Source organism: Mytilus californianus, unplaced genomic scaffold (assembly GCF_021869535.1).
Source record: "Mytilus californianus isolate M0D057914Y unplaced genomic scaffold, xbMytCali1.0.p SCAF_5, whole genome shotgun sequence".
NCBI classification, from domain to species: domain Eukaryota; kingdom Metazoa; phylum Mollusca; class Bivalvia; order Mytilida; family Mytilidae; genus Mytilus; species Mytilus californianus.
In genome coordinates, this window is record NW_026262701.1 from 4,140,900 (window position 1) to 4,163,598 (window position 22,699).

Here is a 22,699-nt window from a genome sequence, read left to right on the forward strand (position 1 = left end):
AAAAAAAGAAACATGGGCTTTCATATTTTGTTGTTAATGCTTATATATGTGTGTGAATATGTTGTAAAGCGCTTAGGGTAATTTTTGATATTATATAATGCGCTGTTATAAATACTGTATAATAATAATAATAATAATAAATAATTTTCGAAATGTGCATCTACATGTAGAAAATTTGGTACCGTTAATTTTAATGCAAGTACAAATTCCCGAAGCAGAAAGTCACCATACAAAGCTCTGCTAAAAGAATAATGCTATAAATCTATGTTGATTAAAAGCATTGTATTAACAGCAGTTACTACATAATGTGTTTGATTGATTGCATAGTGTTTGCTGTATACACAGAAGCTAATATTTCATGCATGTTCTAGACGAGAAGAAATTAGCAACAAGAACAACAGGTAGGTTCTGCAATGTAAGGGACGAACAAGATAGGGGTCGAACAAGGTAGGGGTCGAACGGGATGAAGAGCAGGATACTTGGTCTGCAACTGAAATTGGTTATCAAAGGTACCAGGCTTATAATTTAATAAGACTCATCAGTGACGCTCAGATCAAAATTGTTATAAAGCCAAACAAGTACAAAGTTGAAGAGCATTGGGGACCTAACATTCCCAAAATGTTGTGCCAAATACGACTAAGGTAATCTATGCCTGGGATAAGAAAATCCTTAGTATTTTGAAAAATTCATACTTTTGTAAACAGGAAATTTATAAAAATGACCATATAATTGATATTCATGTCAACACCGAAGTGCTGACTACTGGGTAGGTGATACTCTCGGGGACGAAACGTCCACCAGCAGTGGCATCGACCCAGTGGTGTAAATAGTTATCAAAGGTACGTACCAGGCTTATAATTTAATACGCCAGACGCGCGTTTCGTCTACATAAGACTCATCAGTGACGCTCAGATCAAAATTGTTATAAAGCCAAGCAAGTACAAAGTTGATGAGCATTGAGGACCTAAAATTCTCAAAACGTTGGGCCAAATACGACGAAGGTAATCTATGCCTAGGATAAGAAAATCCTTAGTATTTTGAAAAATTCATACTTTTGTAAACAGGAAATGTATAAAAATGACCATACAATTGATATTCATGTCAACACCGAAGTGCTGACTACTGGGTAGTTGATACCCTCGGGGACGAAACGTCCACCAGCAGTGGCATCGACCCAGTGGTGTAAATAGTTATCAAAGGTACCAGGCTTATAATTTAATACGCCAGACGCGTGTAAACTAGGGTAACAAATCTATAGGTAACGTAAGTTCACGCAAAACGTCATTGGCAAGCAATACACAAAATAGTCCTGCAGAGGGCCGATCTTTAAGCAATAAACTACTTCGCTAGTTATTGAAGTATAGGACACTAAATTGCAGAATTGATTTAACAAAATGCATATCGATAATATGTTTTCATATTTAAGAGTGAGTTGTATAACTTCTAATATAGATATTTAATGAGGGGTTAATCTGATATCAAACAATCGTATGTAATGCTCACGCATTATGTAAAATTTGAAACGCACTAATATTAACAACATTTCATCAACATAACAAATAAAAAAAGTAATAAATCAAACAATGAACAATACTTAATGATAAATCTTGAAAACATACAACGATATCCTAGAATATTTCTTTGAAATAATGTAAATCAAATTTACGAGGAACAAAAACATAAATTAAGGAGCAGAAATAAAACAAAATAAAATTAAATGATAAACAAACAAACAAATTCAACAAATAAAGCGACACATTAATGAGATTATTGAAGATTTCAAATATATATATATAAATATCAAAATAGATAAAGCTGTCCGACTGCTTTAGAGAACTCTTTGGGTTGTTCTAGAACAGTTGCCGTGAGAACTGCTGACAGGTTTTAAGAGAGGCTAAAACTGATCCTAACGTATCAACTATTCTTAACTGATATTACACAAAATTCTTTTTTTTTTATTTGCATTTTTTCATTTGTAATTTTTTGAACTGTTTAAAAAATTATTATATTATATTTATACTCTGAAAAGAAACTAAAAAGTTTCGTTTTCAAAATCGTATCTTCATTCATCTCATTGTAGAACTTCTAGGCCGATTCTATAAAAAACCGAGTTTGTGACACTGACTATTATAAGCCAATGGGATTCATCAGGTAGTCACGACAAAGTAGTAGATATCACTCTGAAACCAATGGGATTCATCAGGTAGTCACGATAAAGGAGTAGACAGCAATCCGAGTACAATGTGATTCATCAGGTAGTCACGAATATGTTGTAGACATTAATCCGAGACCAATGTGATTCATCAGGTAGTCAGGATAAAGTAGTAGACATCAATCCGAGTCCAATGTGATTCATCAAGGTAGTCAAAACAAAGTAGAAGACATAAATCCGAGACCAACGGGATTCATCAGGTAGTCACGACAAAGTAGTAGACATCAATCCGAGACCAATGGGATTCATCAGGTAGTCACGACAAAGTAGTAGACATCAATCCTAGACCAATGGTAAGTCACGACAAAGTAGTAGACATAAATCCTAGACCAATGGTAAGTCACGACAAAGTAGTACAAATGAATCCAAGACCAATGGTAAGTCACGACAAAGTAGTAAACATCCATCCGAAACCAATGGTAAGTCACGACAAAGTAATATACATGAATCAAAGACCAATGGTAAGTAACGACAAAGTAGTAGACTTGAATCCGAGACCAATGTTTAGTCTCGAAAAAGTAGTAGACATCCAACAGAGAACAATGGTAAGTTACGACAAAGTAGAAGACATCATTCCAAGACCAATGGTAAGTCACGTTAAAGTAGGGACATCAATCCAAGACCAATGGTAAGTAACGACAAAGTAGTAGACATCAATCCTAGACCAATGGTAAGTCACGACAAAGTAGTAGACATAAATCTAAGACCAATGGTAAATCACAACAAAGTAGTAGACATAAATCTAAGACCAATGGTAAGTCACGACATAGAAGTAGACATCCAGCCGAGACCAATGGTAAGTCTCGACAAAGTAGTAGACATCCATCCTAGACCAATCGTTAGTCACGACAAAGTAGTAGACATCCATCCTAGACCAATGGTAGTTCACGACAAAGTAGTAAATATCTATCCGAGAACAATGGTAAGTAACGACAAAGTAGTAGACATCCATCCTAGACCAATGGTAAGTCACAACAAAGTAGTAGACATAAATCTAAGACCAATGGTAAGTCACGACAAAGTAGTAGACATAAATCCTAGACCAATGGTAAGTCACGACAAAGTAGTAGACATCCATCCTATACCAATGGTAAGTCACGACAAAGTAGAAGACATCAATTCTAGACCAATGGTAAGTCACGACAAAGTAGTAGACATAAATCCAAAAGAGACCAATGGTAGTTCACGACAAAGTAGTAATTATCTATCCGAGAACATTTGTAAGTAACGACAAAGTAGTAGACATCCATCCTAGATCAATGGTAAGTCTCGACAAAGTAGTAGACATCCATCCTAGACCAATGGTTAGTCACGACAAAGTAGTAGACATCCATCCTAGACCAATGGTAAGTCACGACAAAGTAGTAGACATGAATCCAAGACCAATGGTAAATCACGACAAAGTAGTAATCGTGTCCAAGAAAGTATAAGGAATGATAATAAACTACAGATTGCTTAAAGTTTCTAACCATATTGATTGATTTGATTTGAAAGATGGAGAAGAGTCACTCCAAAACATGTCTCCTTATTTAGTTTTATAAACATAACAGCGTATATAACATTTATTTATCTATATGTGTGATCATTTCTAAACGAATTTGAATTTAAATATGTAACAAACTTTTTCCTGTATACTAGTAAAACACTATTGAAAGCAACTTAAATTTAACACTACACATATAAAAACACCCGATAATACAAAACGACATTATTGCGTCAGCGTGCAAACGCCACCAAAAAACGAATCTGTAAAACAATGCATTTTGTTCACAAGAATAAGTGCCCCAATATACAATAATCACAAATTATTTGGCTAAATCTGATATTGCAGCTTTTTAACTCAACGAACTTTTACATGAAGAGAAAACTATACCGTCAAAGCAACTATATAATATTAGTTCGAAATAGAGCAATTTTCGTAGGAGAATTAAAGTCTACGCGACGATATAGATGTTTTGAAACATTTTGGGCGACGCGATACTGATGAAAAGCAAATCGGATGAAGTTGGTAGCGAAACCTCAGAAAAAATTGACAGAGCTGGTCAAAGAGTTCTTAAAGTCTATCGATAATAACGACGTTGTTCGATCACACCGTATTGGATACTTCTTGTAATATATTCTTTTTTGAATGCCAATTAAAAAGGTCAACTAACGTCTTTGGGATTTTTGTAACAGGTAAAACATTTCGATTACAAAGTAACCATATTTTTTTTGCGGGTGTTTTTATATCCGAGTTTATCCGATATTATCATACAATCGTGTGTCTGAGATTCCAAGTATATCAGTGTGAATGAAAATATCATTAAAAATCAGGAACACTATTGCATTCAAATTTGACAGCTTTGCCTTTAACATTATATAAGAGATCCCCAAGGGTGACTGGGGAATAGAAATATGGTCACTTATAGATTCGTCCGACCGGCAGTAAAACTTTTGCCAAAGTGAAACATCCGTTTCGCTGTGCAGTATGTAAAAAACCCAGCCACGTCCGTCAGAATGAAAAGGGTAAATCCGATGTGTCGTGTAGAGATAATGTCAAGCTATCTGCACGATAAACACCAATAAAACAACTTTTTTACGGGTCCATTAAGAGGGACGAAAGATACCAGAGAGACAGTCAAACTCATAGATCGAAAACAAACTGACAACGCCATGGTCAAAAATAAAATGACAAATAGACAAATAATAGTACAGATGACACAACATAGAAAACTAAAGTCTAAGCAACACGAACCCCACCAAAAACTGGGGGTTATCTCAGGTGCTCCGGAAGGGTAAGCAGATCCTGCTCCACATGTGGCACCCGTCGTGTTGCTTATGTTATAACAAATCCGGTAAATAGTCTAATTCGGTAGGTCACATTCGTGAAAAGGGATGGGTATTGTATTTATGACATAAGGAACATATCCGATATCATCTGTGAAACGGTTATTCCATAACGGTCAACCAACTCGTGATGGCGTCCGTAAAATTTACGAAGGGATGATTTCAACTTCACCATTTGGAACTCTTGATTTAATAGCTTCCTCTATCAAGGAAATCATGATAGGAAATACAAGCCCGGGAATATCGTATCAATTGGGAGCTATGAATGTACTGTTGCAAGGCAATATTTTCGTCCTTATCCAATATTCCTTCATTTTCCAGTAATAGTCCAAATTTCCCAAGCCCAAGGGTGACTCAGGAATAGCAATATGGTCATTTTGCCACCCAACAGCGAAACTCTTGCCAATGTGGGGCGTCCGTTTGGATGTCAGGGATGAACAAGTACGCAGTCACGTCCAATAGGAATGGGGAAATTCAATCCGATGCCTCATTTATAGTGGGTGCAAACCTTTTTGCACATTAAGAACCCTTGCAACAACTCTTTGAGGTCCCGTAGGTGGCAAAATTTCTACCCCTATCTAATATACCCTTATTTTTCAATGGCAATCAAAATATCAACGACCTTCATCCCGGACAACCCTTTTACAAGACCTACCTATTCAATCAATCATATAAAAGAGAGGCGAAAGATACCAAAGGGACATTTCGGAGCCTTTTATAGCTGACTATGCGGTATGGGTTTTGCTCATTGTTGAATGGTGTACGGTGACCCGTAGTTGTTAATATTTGTGTTATTTGGTCTCTTGTGGAGAGTTGTCTCATTGGTAATCATACCACATCTTCTTATTTTTATATTCAACCTCAGAATAATAGACCTCGATAATAGACTGACAACGCCGAGGCAAAAATAAAAAAGACCAAAAGACAAACAACAGTTTATTAAACACAACATAGAAAACTCATGACTGACCAACACGAGCCCCAACAAAAACGAAGTATGTCCAGTGCAAGATATCTTGTCGATTGTGTCAACATCGCAATGTCTACTTTATCGTGTCATTATTGTGTTTACATTGTATCCTATCTATATATATGTTCTGTACCTTTGTGTTTACATCGTTCACATGGTATACATCGTGATGTTGACAATATCGTGTCAACATCGTGTTTATGTTGTATATATAGAGTCTATATCTTTCTGTTTACATCGTATACATCGCAATGTTAACAACATCGTGTCAACATCGTGTTTATATTGTATATCGAGTCTATACATTTGTGTTTACATCATTCTCATCGTATACATCGTGATGCTGACAATATCGTGTTTACATCGTTAACATCGTCAACATCGTATTAATGGTGTGTACCAAGTCTATACTTTTGTGTTTATATCGTTCACATCGTATACATCGTGATGTTGACAATATCGTGGCAACATCGTGTTTATGTTGTATATAGAGTCTATACCTTTCTGTTTACATCGTTCACATCGTATACATCGTGATGTTGACAATATCGTGTATACATCATTCACATCGTCAACATCGTATTAATGGTGTGTACCAAGTCTATACCTTTGTGTTTACATCGTTCACATCGTATACATCGCAATGTAAACAATATCGTGTCAACATCGTGTTTATGTTGTATATAGAGTCTATACCTTTCTGTTTACATCGTTTACATCGTATACATCGTAATGTTTACAATATCGTGTCAATATCGTGTTTATATTGGATACAAAGTCTATACCTATTTGTTTACATCGTTCACATCGCATACATCGTGATGTTGACAATATTGTGTCAACATCGTGTTTATGTTGTATATAAAGTCTATACCTTTCTGTTTACATCGTTCACAACGTATAAACCCTAACCCGGGAATGTCACATTATATACCCTGTCTGAAACCCGAATAACACATATATTACTGATAATCCCTGCCTATTTTTTTACCAGTACCAGGTATTTGTTGAACATTCACCACGCAGTATATATATTCAGTACATGTTTTATTATTTCTTAATATTTTGTGTAATTCTTTTAAATACAAGTTTTCCATCTTCTCAAATATTTTTTTTTCTTCATTGAAACTTTTCAATAAAGTTTTTAGATTTCATGTATACCGTTTGTATTTTTCATGTATTTTTTTTAACAACAACAAATACTGAAAAAAAAACCTTGATATTTTCCGCATTTGTAGAGGATTTAATAATTTGCTGTGAAAATAATTCTATCATATATGCAATAATTTGTAATAGCACTTTAAGACATTACTTTAGTATTGAATGTGTAAATAGTGTGGTTTTAAATTAAAAACATATTATTGACGGATACACGTCATTATTTTCCCTCTTAGAGACTTTTACATTCTTTAAGTGTTCTGCATAGCTTAAGACTACGTTACATAGTAACGTTTGCTATGATGACGTTGTTGATGTTCCAATTGGGGTAAAACATGTAGTATATACCCCGGCAGTTTCCTAAATATATACTGACATCTCCGTGTTGTTATCCAATTACAAAATTTGACACATTTGTAATCCATAATATATCGTTAATAAATTGTAATATATCAATGTAAACGATGTAAACATTTTATTACATTTCAAACATTATAAATAATGTTGACACCATATCGTGCACACTACAATGCAAACGATGTAAACACGATATTGATAATACATTATATACATCGCGATGTTACCGATGTCACCGATGTAAACAGTATATTAGAGTTGTTACAATTTAAACGATGTTGACAATATATCTTGTTAACATTGTTAATATCGCAATGTAAACGATGTAAACACTACATCGTTACTACATCGTATACATCGCGATGTATACGATGTAAACGATGTAAACAGTATAAAACAGCTGTTACAATGAAAACGATGTTGACACAATATAGTGTTAACATTGTTGATATCGCGATGTAAATGATGTAAACTCGATATCTTTACAACATTGTATACATCGCGATGTTAACGATGTCAACCATGTAAACAATATATAAGAGTTCATACAATATAAACGATGTTGACACGATATCGTGTTAACATTGTAAATATCGCGATGTCGACAATATTGTTTTAACATTGTGCACTGGACATGGATGACAAAAACAGAGGTGATCTCAGGTGCTCCGGAACTGTAATCAGATCCTGCTCCACATGCGACATAAGAGATTCATAGACTGCAAGCGGCTAAATATGTGTAAAGGTTCATAAAAAAAATGTCCACAAAGTTTAGCTTTTTTCAATTTTATATCTTTCTAATGCTGTCCAGGTGCTGTCTTGTCAGACTATGTAACAACCGAATCACGAAGCACAACACAGACTTTGAACCTGTACCAAAACACAATTCACAACACCAACAGGATCTAATAGGAACAGTCAAGAAAATGTGAATCACTTCTATTTACAGTTATTTAGAAAATATTCGTTGTGGGAATAAAGAAGAATTGTTTTCTCCTATACACTTGCACTAATGTATGGACACTTTAAGTTTAAACTTGAAAAACATTTTAATGTATTGGCACGTACTACATAACATTAGCACATTACTAATTGATTAATTTTCAAGAATAAAAAGAAGAAGAGAGGCAAAAGATATCAAAAGGGACATTAAAACTCATAAGTCTAAAATAATCTTACAATGCCATGGCAAAAAAAAAAGAGAAAAAGATTAAAAGACAAAAAAAACAAAACAGTATACAAAACACAACATAGAAAACTAAAGACTGAGCAACACGAACCCCACCAAAAATCGGGGTTGCTCCGGAAGGTTAAGCAGATCCTGCTCCACTAGGAACACACGTCGTATACGTTACTCCTTATAGGTTGTAAAACGAGACAAATTCTGTGTAACTAATTTGATTAGACTTTCAATTTCACTATTGACAATTACATTGTCCATGTACAAGGCAGCTGCAACTTCCAAGTGTTATATGCGCTATTCGATTGTAACAACATATATATATAGACATGTCACAATTTGGAAGCTGAGATCATCTCTGTTAACACAAAGTTTTGTTCTCAACCAACCCAGCTTGTCATTTTCTAGATGTAAGTCAATATAGGGGGTAAACGTAAATGTATTTGGCATCCTTTATTTTAAGTTCCATTGGATAGATGCGTTCAATATAGTCACAAAAATAACATATTAAGTAGACCTGCGTATGTACAGCGCTTCCTTAACAACCAGATTGAAATAATCAGTGTGACTGAAGCTAACATGAGAACAGTAATGTTTACTTTCCTCACTTTTCATAATTTCATTTGAATATTTTAGGGTAGAAACTACTAAATGCATTGTACTAACAAAACGAATGTTGATTACAAACATAGTTATCCAATATACGAGCATGGCTTCAATTTCGAAGGTGTCTCCCAGATATATACCGGTGTTAAATCTGTTGTTGTCTATGTAATTAATGCTCCAAACTAGACTATTGTAAGGGCGGCTCAGACATGTAAAAGCTGGTTAATTTATCAATGTTAACTTATTGTAGATGCTAGTTCAAAGATAGACGTCATCAATATTCAATTTTGTAGTATGGTTGCTGTCTCCTTAAAACGTTTTAATTATCCGTAAATATGAGACATTTTTATTTACTGACGTCACTTTGAATAAAGCTACATGTATACTATCATGTCATCAAATTCTGTTTTGATACATATTACTAAAATAAATTAAGTCTATAAAAACACACACTTTCTTCACGATAATTTACAACAGAAAACCATTTTCCCAGTGTAAACATGGAAATTGAATCGACATGTTCTTCTCGGCATTTTTACCGTCCGGTGACGCTGTCCATGAATTTATCTTTATACATGTGTTTGCCTGCATGTCATAATCTTATCCGATGGTGCAATCTGAAGATAAAAACATGAAGAAATATTTGTTTACTTTTATAAATTTGACTTGGATGGAGAGTTGTCTCATTGGCACTCATACCACATCTTCTTATATCTCAATATGAAAGAAAAAGATCAGAACATAAAGAATGTACAGAAATGTTTAATATAAAAATAATTAGATGTGGTATGATTGCAAATGTGACAACTACCCACCTGAGTTTGAATGACGTTGATGTAAGCAACTATTAGTAACCTTCAACAATGAGTAAATCTATAACCGTATAACCATATCTAAAAAAGGCCCAGACATAAACAAATGGAAAACAATTATATCGAGAAAATCATCGGCCTTGTTTATGATGCCACAAACGAAAAATATTTATGGAAGACAGCAACAAATGACAATCACTAAATTTCAGGCACATACTTGGAACATGTACATAAAGAATAAGTTTTAAAAATACAATTAAAACTATAATATAGCTTAGGCTATATTGCATAGTTGTCAACCGGCTTCTTTTGTCTGATCATCTTGGGTGGCAAATAATGAGCCACAAAAACATCTACCCATCAGATACCAACGATAGAGCAATGCAAAATAAATTATTGGTTTTCTTAAAAGAGAGGCGAAAGATATCAAAGGGACATTCATAAGTCGAAAATAAACCAACAACGCCATGGCTAAAACAAATACCAACAGACAAACAGACAAACAACAGTACACAAAACACAACACAGAAAACTAAAGACTGAGCAACACGAACCCCATCGAAAACAGGGAGTGACCATTGTTTTGTATTCAATGGAGAAGTCCGGAATTTGATACGGAGATTGTATTCAATAATAAACAAGATGTTATTAATAATATATGCAATAGGCTTTAAGGGTCTTTTAATAATTCAATCAGTTGACAAAAATGTTTAATTATCCAAAATACAAAGAAGTAAAATACATAAGAAATGCAACACAAAAGTTAAAAGAGTAAGATGATACCAACAGCAGCCTAAAAATACTAAATAGAACACTGACGACTAGAAGAACCTTGGTTATCGCAGGTGCTTCGGAAAGATAAGCAGATCCTGTTTCAATTTAGGTACCCTTCTTGTAGCAAATGGAAACTTAGCTTGGGTTTAAAGGTAAGTTAACTTGTTTTTCTTCCGTCCGACAGTGAATCCTTCGGTCAATGGCTGTCTGTTTTGCTATACCGGGTGTATAAATACGCGGCCATGTCGGGTCTGAATTGGGGAGATGTAGGTTGCCTGTGAAAAGGCAAATTTCAAACCCTTATCCATGTTTATTCCCGCCTATTATCCCGATAAATCCGTTATGCAGAACCAAATAAGATATTTCAAATTGTTTCTGTTCTTTTCAAGAATATTCACAACCTGTTTCCAGCATAACGTCAAACAGCAACGAATCAATCAACCATGAACAATTTTACAACCTAAATACACGTACAAACGAATTTATATTACCAAAAAACTTATTGCATTTCTTCTAATTGCTGTTCATCTTTTATGCCAAGTATTTTAGAACAAAGTTCATACCCATTAACCAGATATCTGTATCCAGTTTTGAATGACACAACATATATTGGACTATCTTCTCATATTGCATTCTGTGTATTAAATATAATTGTGTTATGTAGATATTGGGAACATCTCAAAATTCATTTTCTGGTAAAATTCTTAAAACATATTATTAGAAAAAGATAGTATATAATTGTAAACTAAATAATGATTTGATTGTTTGATTGGTGTTTTAACGCCACTTTCATCACTGTTGTGTTTTTTCGTGGTGTCAGTTTTTACTGGTGGAGGAAGCCGGAGTACCCGAAAAGAACCACCGACTGACAATCCTAGTCAATGAAGATATGAGTCGCACGCACCTGCCACGTGCAGAATTCAAACTCACAACCTCGGTGTTGACAGACTAGTGATACAGTAGTTTGACTACTTAGACCACTCGGCCTCCGAAGTCCCTAATAATGATTGACTATGATTTTTTTATGATTTAAAATTTGATTCGTTACTTACTTGACAACATTGACAATCATCAATGCATTCAGCATTTTCACAAATTCACAGTTTCTCATCAGAAAAACCCCAAAACCAACGCATCACTGTTGTTTTTTTAATCTGCATTAGTTTACAAAATGTATTGTATATTTCTGTTAAAAGAAAGTTTACGATGACGTCTTTTTTTTTAGATGACGGTAACGTAAGCAGGTGCGTTTGTAGTCATCTTTATTTCATGTATACAGGAATGGTATACTGAATTTCATCATTGCGTATGAAAAAGGTTAAAATTAAGAGCTTCTCATTGCGTTGCTGTCTTTTAAAGATGTATTTTATTTGATAATTAAAACTTTAAAAGTACCTTTAAATTACAGTCTGATGATTTGCCATGTGTTGCATAGCTATGTCTATTTTCGTGTTGAATTGATCGAATGTACTGCAGACTCTTCCTAGTAAGTCAGTTATTAGTAAACACCCTGCTGATTTGCAATGTGTTGCAAAAATATTTCTATTTTTGTATTGTTTTTATCAATTGTACTTTGTGCTCTTCCTGGTACGTCAAAATTATGAATAAATATAGATTCCTGAAAAGCCAATGAAATTTCTCTAACTCTCGTTTTCTTCTTTCGTATAGGCAGATAATTATTATTTTGCTGTAACAATGTTAAAATAGTCAGATAATTATTATTTTGCTGTTACAATGTTAAAAAATAACAAAAGTAATCTACGTAGTATACGCATGCGCAGTAAACTGTCTACTAATGCTTGTAGGATTGTTTAACTTTGCATCATCTGACACAGGACGCGTTTACATGTAAGTACAGACATTAATTAATGTTAATCTTTTCATTTAACCACCACCATAATTTGCGAATTCATAAATTCATACAAAAGTATGCCTTTAATTTATTTTTTAATTGATAATATTGCGCCTGCTTATCGAGGCTGTTCTAAGGATCTGTCCTAAGGCCTATCTTAGGAATGAATTATGATAATGTTAGGACCGACTTACGACCTGTCTCAGCATGCAATTGGAAGCTTTCATAGGACTATCTTAGCTAGGATGTCCTAACCTCTGTCCTAAGTGTTATGCCATGCCACAAAACCAGATTCAACCCACCATTTTTTTCTTAAAATGTCCTGTACCAAGTCAGGAAAATGGCCATTGTTATATTATAGTTCGTTTCTGTGTGTGTTACATTTTAATGTTGTGTATTTGTTGTGTCGTTGTTCTCCTCTTATATTTGATGCGTTTCCCTCAGTTTTAGTTTGTAACCCTTATTTGTTTTTATCTCTATCGATTTATGAGTTTCGAACAGCGGTATACTACTGTTGCCTTTATAAAGCGTAAAGAAAAAAATGATTTAAAAAATTTAAATGCTTAAGAATGGATCGAATTATAAGATTTAGAATTACAAATATTAATAGCATTATTAAAAAGATTGTTTATAATATGTAACTAATAATTGTACATTCAAACTTTATAAAACATCAACAAATGTAACAACGTTTGATATAATAATTGAAAAAAAATTATTTGTAAATAGTTAAAACTAATAAAAGATAATCGGTAGCAATCATTATTTATTTTTGAAGGAGTATAATTCGAAATGTCACATGTAAAAAGTAAAATAACAAAAAATACCGAACTTCAAAGTCCTTTATAAAATGGCAAAATCAAAAGCTCAAACACATCTAACGAATAGAAAACAACTCTCATATTCCTGACTTGGTACAGGCATTTCTTTATGTGAAAAATGGTGGATTAAACCTGGTTTTATAGCTAGCTCAACCTCTCACTTGTGTGACAGTCGCATAAAATTCCATTATATTGACAACAATGTGTGAACAAAACAACAGACATAATAGGCAAAAATTTCAAAAATAGGGGTACAGCAGTCAACATTGTGTTTTAATCTTAATCACTTTTTTTTAAATATAAAAGAATATTTACTTATTAAATACTGAAATACAATTCGATATATTAAGAAAAAAAGGGATCCATTCCCTAAGCGCCTGAGTTACAGAGGTGAAAATCTATACTTGCGTATAATATCAATGTCACCCAAATAGTTCAGTGGATTGCACAGGGAAATTTCACTCGCACCAATTTCACGCGATTTAAATTCATGTAAATCTCACGTGAAATTCACGTAAATTTCACCTCAAACGAGCTTATACACGTTTGAAACTCACGTTTTATCAGTTTATGTGAGTTTCACGTGAATCTCATGTGAAACTTACGTGAATTTCAACTTAAAATCATGTGAGATTAAAGTGAATTTCACAAGAGCAAATTTTGCCTGTGTATTATAATAGTCCCTAAGCGATCTATTGCTACAAAAACATTTAATACTGCTCTCTAGATGAACATATATTTTATAGCTGGTGGTCGTATTTGTTTACAAATTAACCTTCATAACATATATCCTAAAGTTAGGACCATCCTAAGACTATCTTAAGACACCTCAATAGTGTACTAAAGTAAGGACGATTCCTATAAGTTTTCCTAAGTTACGACATGTTTGATAAACCCACTTAGGACAAAGATACGTCATAAGACGATCTTTGGACATGTCCTAGTCCTAAGAGTGCTTCTGAACAGCGGTATAGTACTGTTGCCTTCATTTATCGATAAAGAGGCCCCTGATTTCTCCATGTTGAAAGTTTCACAATCGTATTTCAATCACTAAATAAGCATATATAATATGTATAAATCCATTGCAAAATTTTGTATACTCTGGTAAACATTGTTTGCATTATGGGTTTTTGTTCGTTGTTATAATTCTATTATGGTTTAAAAATCGAAATCATGTTTTATGGGATTAAATTTTTATTCTTTAGAATATAAAGGAGCCATTTTGATTTGATTAATCAATTATATCTAAAGTGAAGCATTTTTCTTTCATGATTGGAAGTGTAAAAATACACTGATATTTAAAATAAAAGGTTTTATTGAATATCCTATTGAGCAACTCCATCATTAATGTGAAAAAAAATCCAGCTTCGCTTTAAATACAAATGACATTACAAATTATGTTTCATTGGATTTCGATCGTGACATTGATAAAAGGCAATAGAGGGGATATATTGAATAATCTTTTCATTTGCATATAAACCGCATTACACAACTACCATGTGTCAGTCATCTGTACATCTAGCATTTATTTTTGTTATTGGAAGGCAACATGCCGAGCACATCATAAGAATACTTTTCTGAAAATCTCCCACAAACAAAGTTGAACTTAAATGAATTTGGCTATTATTTTTTTGGTGCTTTTTGGTCATATAGCTCTTCAACTGTTTTGGTTCTTATAAATCCTTGGATTTCAAATAAAATATATAACTTTTGACGTTACTGATCCTGGGTAAAGTAGGATAAACGGTACTGTAGTTCCATCGGAAGAACAGAGGAGTAATTCGGTTTAACCTAAGAAGTAAATCAGTCTATATGTACATAAGTTGACAGACTAAAAGGTCAACAGGTTGACACTTGAAAGTTTGACAAGTGTTAAGGTCGACAGGTTGACAAATGTAATGGTTAACAGTTTGACAGGTTGACAGGTTTAATTTTACAATTCAGTTTTTTGATGTTTTTATTAAGTCTTGACTTATAACTGTCTACCTGTTGACTATCGACCTGTAGACCTGTCAACCTGTCGACTGTCAACCTGGTAACCACTATTAAAGTTTCCATTTCTCACCGTCAAATTGTCAACCTGTCGACTTGTCGACCTGTTTACCAGTCACCAGTAATACTATTTTACACTATATAAATTCTTTCAAATTGTCAACCTGTCGACTTGTCAACCATAACTTCAATTTTCACTATATTAAATTTTCAACTTGTCAACTTGTCAAAGAGAGGGACAACAGATACCAGAGGGACAGTCAAACTCATAGATCGAAAACAAACTGATAACGCCATGGCCAAAAATAAAAAGACAAACAGACAAAAAATAGTACAGATGACACAACATAGAAAACTAAAGACTAAGCAACACGAACCCCACCAAAAACTGGGGGTGATCTCAGGTGCTCAGGAAGGGTAAGCAGATCCTGCTCTACATGTGACACCCGTCGTGTTGCTTATGTTATTACAAATGCGGTAAATAGTCTAATTCGGTAAGTCACATTCGTGAAAAGGGAAGGGTATTGTAGTTACGACATAAGGAACATATCCGATATCATCTGTGAAACGGTTATTCCATAACGGTCAACCATCTCGTGATGGCGTCCGTAAAATTTACAAAGGGATGATTTCAACTTCACCATTTGGAACTCTTGGTTTAATACCTTCGTTGTGAGCAGCAATCCTCTATCAAGGAAATCATGATAGGAAACACAAGCCCGGGAATATCGTATCAATTGGGAGATATATACGGCGTATGCGGGCGCTGCTGGAATGTTGCTACATAGAAATGGAAAGTTCACAATTGGGAAGCTGAAATCATCTCTTTTGTCGTAAAGTTTTGTTTTCAACCGACCCTCATTGTCAATTTCTAGATGTTAGTCAAGATATGAGGCAGACTTAACTGTATCTGTAGTATCCTTTATCTCTAGTTCGATGGGATAGATTCGTTTAACATAGTCACCAAATTTTGTATTATTTAGTGAGAGACCTGTCGACCAGTCAACCATACAAATATTTACATTTTTAACATTGTCAACTTGTTGACTTGTAAACCTGTCAACCAGTCAACTTTAAAAACATTTGCATTTTTAACACATTGTCAACCTGTCGACATGTCAACCTGTCAACCAGTCATTATTTTTTTTTCATTGTATAATTTAAATATCTTTATTGCCTTTTGCCCATGAATACATACGCGTATGAATTTATTATAAAAGCAGGAACTATAGTACCGTATATCCTACTTATAACAAAAAGAGTAAGCAATATGATAGTACCAAAAGATCTTATACAAAACATAAAACTATGATATATAGCTATATTTGGAATGGAAAAAGAGATATGATTAAAAGAGATATTTTGTCACAAATTTATACTGAATGTGGATTAAACATGTTTTGTATAGATAATTATATTTCAACAATTCAACTCAAACGGATTAAACCATTACTGTTTGAAAAAAATGTTGAACAAAATTGGAAGATAATGCCAAAATATTGTATAAATAAGATAGGAGATAACTTTTTAATATTCAAGATGAATATAGACAATATGAATTTAATTGAAAAAAAAATATAATAAAACACTTTCCAGGGTTGTATCAGCATTTAATAAAGACCTGGATAAAAGCGAAAGAAAAAACAATACAAAAGCCTACCATGTTTTGAGAAATATGGAAACAAACAATATTGGACAACAAATATATTCAAGTCAACAATAAGTGTTCACTGTTCAAAAGCTAGATACAGAGCCACATTCTAGTTATGAATAAATTAATAGATGATGAAGGAAACATATCTTCCAACATCATACGAAGTAAACTTAAACATAAGGAAAACTTCATTGCTGAACTAACAAAACTGAAGAAAGCTATTCCAAAACAGTGGACCAATATCATCAAAAACTCACCATCTAAACGTTACCCAAGTTAATATAAATAAAAATGAAAATCCTAATATCATAAATAAAAAACCTATTCAATTCCTACATAACCATGGCATTTATACCTTTTTACTAAAATCAAGAGGAATACAAACACCCATTGGCTTTTCAAAATGTAAATTAAATCACGTTTGACACTAAAAAATACGAACCCTGCATATGAAATATTGAAAGTTATCTTTACAATTCTAAAGAATGTGACCTACCGAATTAGACTATTTACCGGATTTGTAATAACATAAGCAACACGACGGGTGCCACATGTGGAGCAGGATCTGCTTACCCTTCAGGAGCACCTGAGATCACCCCCAGTTTTTGGTGGGGTTCGTGTTGCCTAGTCTTAAATGCTCATATGTTGAATCCTACTTGAAGGAAGTTCAACAAACTCTCGAGAAATTAAATATTACAAGACATGCTATTAATCTGAAAAGTATAGTTTTTGACAATAATTACATTAGATGTATGTTTCATTATAATACGTTATTCTGATTGGCTACACTGCAATATCGCGTTATTCCTTAATCAACTTCATTACACAGTAAAATTTATCATTCATGATGACACGAGGTCCCACAATAAAGTGCACAGGTAAATAGAAAAAAAACTTGATAGAAATCGTGTTTGCATGCTCCTAGCTAGAAAAATGTAATTATAAGTATTGAATGTTTCTTTTTGTAACTTCATAGGGTTGTAAAAGCGTTGACCGTGCGCACATTTTTAGAATGAAGCGCTTCCGCGCTTCATACAAAATGTACTTCGGTCAACGCTTTTACACCCCAATGAAGTTACAAAAAGAAGCATTCAATTCTTAAATGAAGTATATGATAGGGAGTATTATGAACTTAATTTACCTCTAACCTTAATTAGTTACACTATATATAAAGGACAATATATGTCAGAAAAAAAGGTAAACTCTGCTGGTGGACTATCAGTCCCCATGGTATCATCAGCTCAGTAGTCGAAACTTCGGTACTGACATGATTTAACAAACTTTTCTAAAATTGTCCGTTTTTAAATTTTGAAATTATTAAGAAACTAAGATTTCAACTCCCTCAGGCAAAGTTGACTTTAGATGAATTTGGCTATTTATTTTAGGTATTTTTGTCATATAGCTCTTCAACGGTTTCGGTACTTATACTTCCTCGGATTCCAAATGTTTGGATTTGAGCGTTCCTGATGAAGGTAACTCCAGAAAAGCGCTTCGGACGCATGAAATTATTAAACGTGTTGTTTTAAATTTTTTTTCACTCAAAATATTTAGACACGAAATCAGAAAATATTTTGAGACAAGAAACTTTTTAGGATACAAGATTGGTATATTATTTAGAAATGCGAGCTATTTAATAAATTAATTCAAAATAGAAATATAACGAAAGTGAGGTGAACTTGATTTACATAATGAGATAAACTTTCTATTTTTATAAAAAATAATACTTTTTTTCAATTATAGCTAGTACTACTGTAAATTCTACATAAATGTGTGTCTACCTACTTTTTTATTTTTTGAATAGAGCTTTGACTGTATTTTTCTACAACTGTAGTTTTATTCTTGTTGTGTTGTATTACTAGTCTCTTTTTATTGCTGTCAACTAACCATTCACTGGTTCAATGATATTCAAGATATAAGGTATATAATATGACAAGAACACTTAGTAAATGAATATTACCTTCAACTGAAAAAAATAAAATAACAGAAATACCGAACTCCAAGGAAAATTTAAAACCGAAATGATCTGATAAAATAGCATCCGATTTTACTGTAGATATATATTTTGTAAACACATTTTGATCAAACACAGAATAAAATGACGACATATCACAATTTCTGCAAAACAAATGTTTTGAAAAGAAAATTCCATGGCTAATCCTTTTGATCAGATATACTCCGTACTAAGCACTACACGTGTTAATCAAACTATTTTGTAACCAAAACAATAAATTAAAAAAAAAAAACATTTTTGCCAATTCGTTCCCGCGTAAGTTGGTACTCAAGTTAAAATACTATGCAACTCCTAATTGGATGATGCAGGGTTGAAAATATTTTTAATTGAAAACTTATCATTGAGGTCTAAAAAAAATCAGAAAAATTCATTCATATTTAACAAATTGTGAAACATATATTCAATATATTTAGCAAGGAGCCTTTAAATAAAGGCAACAGTAGTATACCGCTGTTCAATAGTCACAAATCGATCAAGCAAAAACAAATCTGGGCCATAAACCAAAACCAAGGGAAACAACGGAACAGAAACACTGAACTGCAACAAAAACCAACGCTTTAAAATTTGCCTTTCTTATTAAGTGCGGGAGTTAGTCTTTTTTCAGCTGCATTTTAGATTTACTGCGGCCGTATGAACATACATGTATATTTTTATGCCTGTTATACAACGCTAACCTAACTGATACCATGAATGCGTTATTAGTTGGTGTTTGTTTATTCTTTTAAAAAAACAAATATGGAACACTACTAGTACCCTATGGAAATTACCCTTTATTTTTAGCCACTTAACATAATGTGTGTTGTCAAATTCATCAATCTAAAGTAAGAACAGCTTAAACAGGGAATACCTTTAGAGATAAATTGAATAATATTCAAAAACGCTTGCATACACGTTCAGTGCAAAAATACACGGGTTTTTTAACATTTCATTGTAAGGATATTTGGCATTTTGAATTTTATCATAAAAACTAAAGGATATCGTGTTGGACTTGGAAAAAAACTCCTTCTAGGCAATTTCATTTCTATAAATAATGAAATAAAATTTTAAATTATTTTAAAAGAATTTATGTTGAATATGTTGAATCTTATTTAGAATGTTTTTGTAACCTTTCCAGAACTCATGATTATATATAAAAGTGTATTAATTATCAAAATGGCAAGAAAGGGTCAAAAGAAAATAAAAATAAATACATGACAATTATTTTTATACCATACCTTCTTCAAAAACATAGGATCATGATTCGTGAATCAACAGGAACCATATGGATCTTACAAAGACGGGTATTTGAATAGAACAAAAATAATCAAAGGCATTCCTATCTCAATAAGAAAAACTGATTTAAAAAAAAGAAATGTAAATGTATTACAAAATTAGAAAGGAAAAACAGAAAACATCTTATAAATTCCAATCAAATGTGAGGATATCTACATATTACATGAACCAGTTAAATATTAGGATCTTCATCTAAAGTCAACATATTTCAGGGAACCAATGGTTTTGTTTTGATCGTTCTGGAAGCAGGACATATTGGTTTACATAGAGGAGATAAATTTAGGACAATAACCTTTATCCCCATATCAAACAAATTGTGGCAAGTATATTTCTGAAGTTAGATTATTTAGAAATATATCGTTTTACAGGAATTGGAGGAATACGGAGAAAAAGTTTAAACATGTTGTATCCAGTAATTATCATTCTGACCGTCAGCACGATACATGAAAGTTATGCTTCCTGGTGCTCTAATCAGACTCAGGCAATGTGTTCGTGCTTTCAGACATCGATTTCGTGTTCCGAACAGCCCAGTTTAACGCAAATACCTAGTAATATTCCAACAGATACCACGTACTTGTGAGTAATGTTGTATACACATATTTTATATTAGATATATTCCAAACTCATGGACTTCAAGTAAAACCATTCGCTTAGAAAATTTTATACACACCAATTATAGACATTATAGTCTTAAATTGAAGGCAATCGTGTTACAAAGATTTCTCTGATAGTGTTAGTACATGCATTAATTGAAACACAAGAAAAAGCAGATGTGGGATTCGTAAATGTTTCCTGATATACCAAAGTCCTTAAAATTAATTACTGATGATAGAAGACACCATTTTATGTTCTGAAGAATGTAACAACAAACCAGTTTACCTTTAACATTGAATGGAATAAGCCTGAATATCCTTTAACTACAAACATATATGAGTTATCAAATTGATATTCAATGGAAACAAATAATTGGTATGCGTATGCATATGTTTTGACCTTGTGTATTTGGTTTGAGTTTTAGTATTGCTTTACCTGAGTATATTTGTCTACCTTTGAAATGAAAATAACAGTTTATAAAGTTGTCGTTAATTTTCCAATTAAACTTGCCTTGTTTCTTTTATGTAACAAACATACTATTTTTGTGTATTATCAAATAAGTCGATACCTGTATACGTATTTTCATCAATAAAACAAACTGGTTATTATAAGCTTTTGTCACTACTTAATCGGGAATTTTTTCTAGGCCCTCTTTTTATAATAAAGTCATTTGACTTATCTTACCTTTACAAAAACAATCCTTAAGCAAAGAGAGCAATTCACTAACGCAAAATGTTACACAAAACTTACTTAACATAGGGCATAGGCTTGGGAGCTCTCAGAGGAAGGCAGTTTCTTCGTCAGGAACTCTAGTCTTGTAACAGTCCCTGTGAGTTCAAAAATAGTATTTTTTCATTATTGTAGGATTTATCGTTGTCTTTCGTCTAGCGTGTGTTGTTACGGCCAGAGAAAATCGCCTTTTAATTGTAGACAACAAAAACACAAATCAATAATAAAATTTAACAAGATTTATTATACATAAGTTTACAAGAAGTATTACACAAAATGAAATGTCAACTTAACTGTCAAAATATATGTCCGATCTTTGTCGTTTCTTTATCCGGACATCTTCCCGGGAATCCAGGCAGAATATTACGTCCAACAGGTCACAATCTTGTATGATGTAGTTTGTAAAATAAAAGTGTCTATCCAACTGCTGAGGATATTAATGTCTATCGATGTCTATATCTATATCTGTAAGTTTAACTTTAGTGTCTATATATATATTGTCACGGAAATCTCTAGAACACTGTAGAAAGGAAACTTTTAGAATTACGCATCTTTTATTATGATCATTCTGTAAGTAAAATAGAAAGTTCTAATCATTCCATCAGTCTCTTTGATTTTTCCAGTGACTTCTAAACTGCACAGTTACAATATCATTTTGTAAACAATTACAAATTATGTAAACATATTATTTGGCCACACAAAACAAATTAGGCCAACTAAATAAATATATTAGTTACAATATCATAACAGTGTCCAAATACGGTAACAATGCTATTTTTATTTTGTTATAGCATGATGCAATAAACTCATGTATGTCTGTTCCAAATATGTTGGAGTGAATGTAGAAACCATGCACACGTTGAAAAAAGTATGCGTGGT

At 33.0% G+C, this 22,699-nt stretch overlaps 1 protein-coding gene across 4 annotated transcripts in view; it reads left to right on the plus strand.

Annotated features, from left to right (window-relative positions):
• The first annotated feature begins 12,700 nt into the window (after positions 1-12,700).
• LOC127701627 (protein slit-like) overlaps positions 12,701-22,699 on the plus strand; it is a 97,029-nt gene continuing 87,030 nt past the window's right edge. For all 4 annotated transcript variants that reach the window (XM_052205604.1, XM_052205605.1, XM_052205607.1 and 1 more), the window contains exons 1-2: positions 12,701-12,743; positions 20,866-21,073. In XM_052205604.1, coding sequence (XP_052061564.1) covers positions 20,898-21,073 — 176 coding nt within the window. In that variant the 5' untranslated portion in view covers positions 12,701-12,743; positions 20,866-20,897. The remainder of the gene's footprint in view (positions 12,744-20,865; positions 21,074-22,699) is intronic.